The sequence below is a fragment of the Grammomys surdaster genome, unplaced genomic scaffold (assembly GCF_004785775.1).
Source record: "Grammomys surdaster isolate TR1022 unplaced genomic scaffold, NIH_TR_1.0 183, whole genome shotgun sequence".
Lineage (NCBI taxonomy): Eukaryota > Metazoa > Chordata > Mammalia > Rodentia > Muridae > Grammomys > Grammomys surdaster.
The window spans coordinates 863,409-869,432 of NW_021604628.1; the positions used below are offsets into that span (position 1 = coordinate 863,409).

Genomic DNA, 6,024 nt, shown 5'->3' on the forward strand with positions numbered 1-6,024 from the left:
GGTTCTAGGCACACACACTTATAAAACCCTTTGCTATCTCTTTCCAGATCCCAGACCGGGCTCGAGTTGCTCCTTCCTCTTCAGACCCAAAATTCAAGTTTTTTGAACTAATCAAGGTAAATCTGATTCATATAGCAACATATAAAAGGCCTTTTTTCTAGGGTGGACAGTATCACCCTGGCTTCTGTAAGGATTGAGAAGGCGTCGGCCTTGGACCTAAAAGGGTGGTCTAGTCTTCCCAGTGAGCTGAGGAGGGTTTCCCAAGGGCTCCTCAGGCCAGCAACAACATCCTGCTACCAAAGTGGGTGCTGGCTGCTGGGGTCCAGCCCCAGCCACTGACAGTGTGGCCCGAGAGGAGATAAGGAGTCTCGGGAGAAGTGAGTCAGGTGTGGTGGTCAGGGGACTCTTGTAGCACTGATTGACTAGCAATCGGGTTGTTTCTTTCTTTATGCCAGTTTCACTAGCAAAGGCAGACTAATGATTATCCAAGAAGTGCAGATTGTATCATTTGTGTATGGACATGTGTTTGATTTTTTTTTTTTATTACATGTCTGGGGTTATAAGTTCAGTCACAATTAGAAAGTATAAATAGAACAGATTTTATTCTTATTATCACTCCAATAACTCCAAAGACCGTTTCCTCCAAAACAAACATGTTCATTATATGACAACTTGATTTTAGGCTAGCGGTATTTAAAGCACTCCAGACAAACAGAAAATACCTTAACTGTTTTTTTTTATGAATAGCAAATACTAATACCTAAGCCCTTTTACTTATATCTTCATCTGCGCTATACAGTAGGAAAAGGTTATTTTAGTCAGATTAATCTATCTTATTTACTGAGTTCTCTTTTTACCAAGATCTGTAGGATCCTGCATTGTTAAACTACATTTTCAGAGAGCTCTAAGCGTATTGTAAAACAAGGCTTTGAATTTGTTACCTGTTCTTTAACATGTCATAAGGGATTTGTCTACGGAGGAGACGGGGATTGTGGGATGATCTGAGGCAGGGGAACTATAAAGGAGCCACATTAGGTCTGGCCTGAACCATCTTCTCCATCCTGATTTTAGTGACCTAGTCTTGAGTTGTTCTGCCACCAACCTCCAGCTCTTTCCAGGGCATCACCTCAAGCTGGCCCAGTTGTGGTCATTGTCTTGGTTTTGTAAGAGTCAGAGACTAAAGAATGAGGTTCAAGATTTTTCTGAATGGGGTAGAGAGGTCACTTCTCTGCTCTCAAGCCAGCTGCTGGAGAATCCTAGCTTTATGTGTCACTAAATGTGTGGCTACTCTATCGTGGTGACATTCCCTGTAGCTCTGGTAAATCCATTTGTACTTTGTTCTTCCCTTCCTAGTTTCTCCTAATGGGTCCTAAAGGAATCCTTTAAATGGATGGAAATAGATACTACTCAGTGATTGGTTAGGTAGAGAAGGGGGCACAGGTCATCTTCCGACCCCTGGTCCCTCACGTCTGCCAGCCTGCCCCAGCAGTGTTTTCTCTCATCTGTGCCACAGGACACTGACATCAATATCTTCAGCTACAAGCCCACGTTGCTCACTGCCAAAACCCTGGAGAAGATCCGTCCTGTGTTGGAGTATCGTTGCATGGTGTCTGGCAGCGAGCAGAAATTCCTCCTGGGCCTGGGGGTAAGTCGGCAGCTGGCATCCTGTTGGCTTGGGGTGGTGGCAGTGCCCTCTGTGTATAGATGTAGACAGCTTCTGGCCACACTGTATGTGTTCATTCCATTGGCATCAAAGAGGTCTTCCTCAAAACCTTCTTTCCTTTCTTGCCCAGACTTACCAAGTGTGGGTCAGTCGCTCATGCTTTTGTGTCTTCATGTATTTGTTTCTTTCCTGCTGCCTAACCTTGCCTGGCTGAAGGGAAGGCTGTTGCTTTTCTTGAGATGCAGAGCCAGTATGTCATCTGGCTGATCCTGAGTGACCAAGTCCCTGCAGTCCCACCCCTGCCATTCATTTCCTGTCGGGAAGACACCCCTTTTCCTCTCCTGGGCCGTTGGGGGCTAATGCAGGGAGGGATGACGGGCCTGTTAGCGTCACCTCTTCCTTGACTAGGCAGCCTTTGCACTCGCCTACCTGCATCTTGCCATGTAGTTGACTTTTCCCCGTCATTTCTTTGTGTCCACACTTTGTCTTGTTCTCCTTTTGCCTTCTCCTCTTCTTGTAATTCTAACCTCTACATGTATATTGAACTAGATGAAGGTCTTTGCTGGGTGGAGGTGGAAAAGTGTCACAAAACTCATCTCCCTGAGACGTTTGCTACTGAAATTAGCCAGTCTTTATCTGCTTGTAGCTGCCAAGTTAAAGAAGCTCCTATGAGAACAGGGCCTCCCATGCCTCAGTCTCCATGTTCTCCCTTCTCTGCCTGCAGAAGTCCCAGATCTACACTTGGGATGGCCGCCAGTCAGACCGTTGGGTGAAGCTGGACCTGAAGACAGAACTGCCCCGGGACACACTGCTCTGTGTGGAGATTGTGCATGAACTGAAAGGGGAGGTCAGAAGGGTTTCTGTTCCCAGATGGCCCTGAGGCAAGAGAATTTGGGTCCTGTGAAGACTAGCCTTTCACCTTAGTTTGGTTTCATGGTGTGGTAGAATAATTCTCTCTAACGCAGTTGCCTTGCACTGTGGGAGGTACTGGGAAGGAGCAGACTCAGAAAATCTGTCTTCAATCCTTTGATCCTCGTAGATGTTTTTAGTAGCCACTTTAGTTCATAACTAGGAATCCCTTAGGAAAGAAGAGACCTGGCATTTTTTGGGAGCTTTGAGTTATTACAGAATAGGTATGACATTCAGAACACTCCGTGTAAACAGGCCACAGTGGGAAGCTAGCTCTGACTAGAGCAAGCATGGCAGCAGTCTCACTGGATTTGAGGCTCATGAGGGCTCCCATCCCTAAAACCTCTCAAGCTCAAGCTAGCCTTTGCTCAGGACCAGGGGGCAGGGAGGCTAGATGCAACCTTTTCCCAGCTTAGCTATCGGTGGTTGAAGACCAGCATGGCACACACGGTAGGCAGAGTAGGCCAAAAACTAGTACCTGCCCAGCGGACAGCGTGCTTGTCATTGTAGGGGAAGGCCCAGCGGAAGATCAGTGCAATCCACATCCTCGATGTCCTGGTGCTGAATGGCAGCGACGTCCGAGAGCAGCACTTCAACCAGCGGTGTGCTGGGGCCCTAGGGCAGGGAGGGTGGGACGACTCATGTCCACAACAGGCTGGGCCCAAAGACAGGAGGAACGACCAGTTGGCTTTGCAGCTGCTGAGATGTGGGCCTTAGTTGTCAGAGTCTAGCACATCGCATCATGTCACAGTTGCTTAGGTTGTTGAGGTCATTTTTGTGTAAAGATTCAACAAGGGTAATCTGGTTTGAAGAGGCCAGAGCGTGGGTGGTCTCAGTTTAGTATACCTGGGCTCGAGCGACAGAGCATGTGCGTACTATAACAACACTTGAAGTCCTCCTGGACATGACTCAACACAGCGGAAGGACACTTTAGGAAAATCAGAGGTCAGAATCCAGAGGACAGACTGGGCTCTGGGGGACATGAATGCTGCCACTTGGATGGTGTGTGCAGGTCTGGGTCCTCTTATCTGGTGGCAATGCCTTAGCACAGTGAGGTCCCTGGCTTGCCTCTAAGGATTATGTTTGGATTATAGAATTCAACTTGCTGAGAAATTTGTGAAAGCAGTTTCTAAGCCCAGTCGACCGGATATGAATCCTATCAGGTGAGTATGTCATTCTCCCAGAGCCCTTGGGGCTGTGGCTTTCTGTTGCTTACTTCTCTTGTTCTATGTGGCATGACAGGGTTCAAGGCAGGACAGGTTAGGGCTTCCTACTTTGAGATGCACATGTCTGCCCCTGAGTTACCCATTCACTCTTGAGCATCCTTAGCCGACTGCATGGGATGGGGATTTGATTATGGAACTTGGTGCTTGTGGAGAAAGAGGGCCCTGTCAACAGGAAGCATTAGGGTGAAAGTTCTAGGCAGGAGGAGAGAGGGTAGATGGAGCAGACATCTTCTCCAGGTCAGATGATGTTACAGCACTGGAGGGTGAGGTGCTTGTTCCTACACAGCAGAGAAGTATTGGTAATGCTCATCAATAAACTTAGAATTGAATCCAGCATTGAGGATGCAGGACAGTCTCCAAGTGAGCTTAGCCTGTGTTGTATGGTGTCCTGCCTACTGGTTTCAACAGGCAGCTTACTCAGGAGCTGTTCCCAAGGCAGGTTTGGTGTCCCCAGATATGGAGGGCTGGGCCTCAGACTAGAGTCCTATACCCTGTACCGGGTCTGTGCCTGCAGGAAGACTAGGACCACCAGGTCTACTGAGCAGAACTGAGCTATGGGAAGATCTAACATCTATGTAGATAGAGCCAGGACGTGTGGCCTATAGTGTCGGTGAAGGTTACTTGAGGTAAAGGGTGTTGTTAGAAAAATGTGCCTGCAGTATTTTTCCTTTTAAGTCTCCCGTCTTCAGGGTGTACTGCTGAGTCCCAGCTGCTGCTGCAGCCCCAGGGGTCTATGTGGTAGCCCTGAAACCTAGGAAGGCTATAGGATAGCAGTACCACAGGCTCAGCCGCCTCATCTTTGTGGGCTGCTGGTTGCAGGGAGGGTCTGAGGACAAGGGCAGGTCTAGGACCTCCCTGTCATGCCTTTCACAAGCATATCCCAAGAAGCTCTGTCACCTGCTCTGCTCACAGGGTGAAGGAGGTATACCGGCTAGAAGAGATGGAGAAGATTTTCGTCAGGTAAGGAGCACCCATATGCTCTCTGCAGGGTGGGTTATATAGAGCTGGCCCTGGCACTACCTACCACCCACACACACACCCTCTCACCGATATGGTGGGGAGTCCCAGCTGTGAGCTAGCTCAGCACCTATCAGGAAGGAGACAGGGTGCTTTTATGTCAAGCAGAAGTGTGGGTAAAGTCACTACTGAAGTAGTATTGCAAGGAACAGAGGTGATGCAAGCTGCTTCCAACCCTAACTCCCAACTCATAGCCTGAGCCTGGAGCGGCTGGGGGCAAAGATGAGGTTCAGTGTGCCTGCCACACTCGGCCAGTGGGTCCCACTGTGAGAGCTCCAAAGTCGTCCTCGGCTGACTGCGAGTGCGGAGCCTGTGCTCTCCCTAGTATGGTTGGAGCAGCATGCTTAAGGATCTGTTTTGGTTTCTTCTGCCAAGCCAGGATAGAATAGTGGGATTAGTGTCTCTGAGAGTGACTGGAGACTAACATTAGCATGCCCGACTCTGTCCCTGTGCATGTGTCCTGGATGCTCATCCGTTTGGGGACGTCAGGTTAGAAATGAAGCTCATCAAAGGCTCTGGCGGCACGCCCAAGCTGAGCTACACGGGGCGGGACGACCGGCACTTTGTGCCCACGGGCATCTACATCGTCAGGACTGTAAATGGTAGGTGCTGAGGGACCGGCGCAGACGTCTTTGCTGAGGTGGACAGCAGTCAGCTGGCAATTTCTGAGGTACCTGTTGGAAACACACTCAAACTGGGCCTGTTCTGGCTCTTGGCTGGGGGCAGAGAGAGATGAAATTGTAAACGCCCATATGGTGTTCTCAGCAGGTAAGCATGGCCTCTCCACTATGTTCCCCTATAGGCTGGAGGTTCCCTCGTAGTGCTGAGGACCAGAATAGGCCTTAGGGAAGTTATAATATGCCATCCTCTTGACCCATTTGGGCTGGGCCATTGGAAGCTGGAGGGAATAAGCAGGGGGAAGGAAGGATGGACATCCTTGGACAGACCTAGACCATCCCCATGGGTACTGTCCTGAGTGCCTGCCCTCTCCTCCCTCAGAGCCATGGACCATGGGATTCAGCAAGAGCAGCAACAAGAAGTTCTTCTACAACAAGAAAACCCAGAAGTCCCTCTACATACTCCCTGCAGAGTCCATTGCCCCCTTTCAGTAAGTAGCCCCGCATTGCCTTGAAACCACCACTGCCATGCAGAAGGAAGCTGCCCCGTACGGGCCTGACTCCTCCAGAGCCTGGCTAGACAGCTGACTCG

At 49.6% G+C, this 6,024-nt stretch overlaps 1 protein-coding gene across 1 annotated transcript in view; it reads left to right on the forward strand.

Moving 5' to 3' along the window:
- The window catches only part of Cmtr1 (cap methyltransferase 1), a 44,456-nt gene that overhangs the window by 33,801 nt on the left and 4,631 nt on the right, over window positions 1–6,024 (forward strand). Inside the window, exons 16-23 of the mRNA XM_028767930.1 lie at window positions 48–116; window positions 1,514–1,645; window positions 2,388–2,510; window positions 3,083–3,174; window positions 3,667–3,735; window positions 4,711–4,758; window positions 5,305–5,417; window positions 5,815–5,923. Of these exons, the coding sequence (XP_028623763.1) occupies window positions 48–116; window positions 1,514–1,645; window positions 2,388–2,510; window positions 3,083–3,174; window positions 3,667–3,735; window positions 4,711–4,758; window positions 5,305–5,417; window positions 5,815–5,923 (755 nt within the window). The remainder of the gene's footprint in view (window positions 1–47; window positions 117–1,513; window positions 1,646–2,387; window positions 2,511–3,082; window positions 3,175–3,666; window positions 3,736–4,710; window positions 4,759–5,304; window positions 5,418–5,814; window positions 5,924–6,024) is intronic.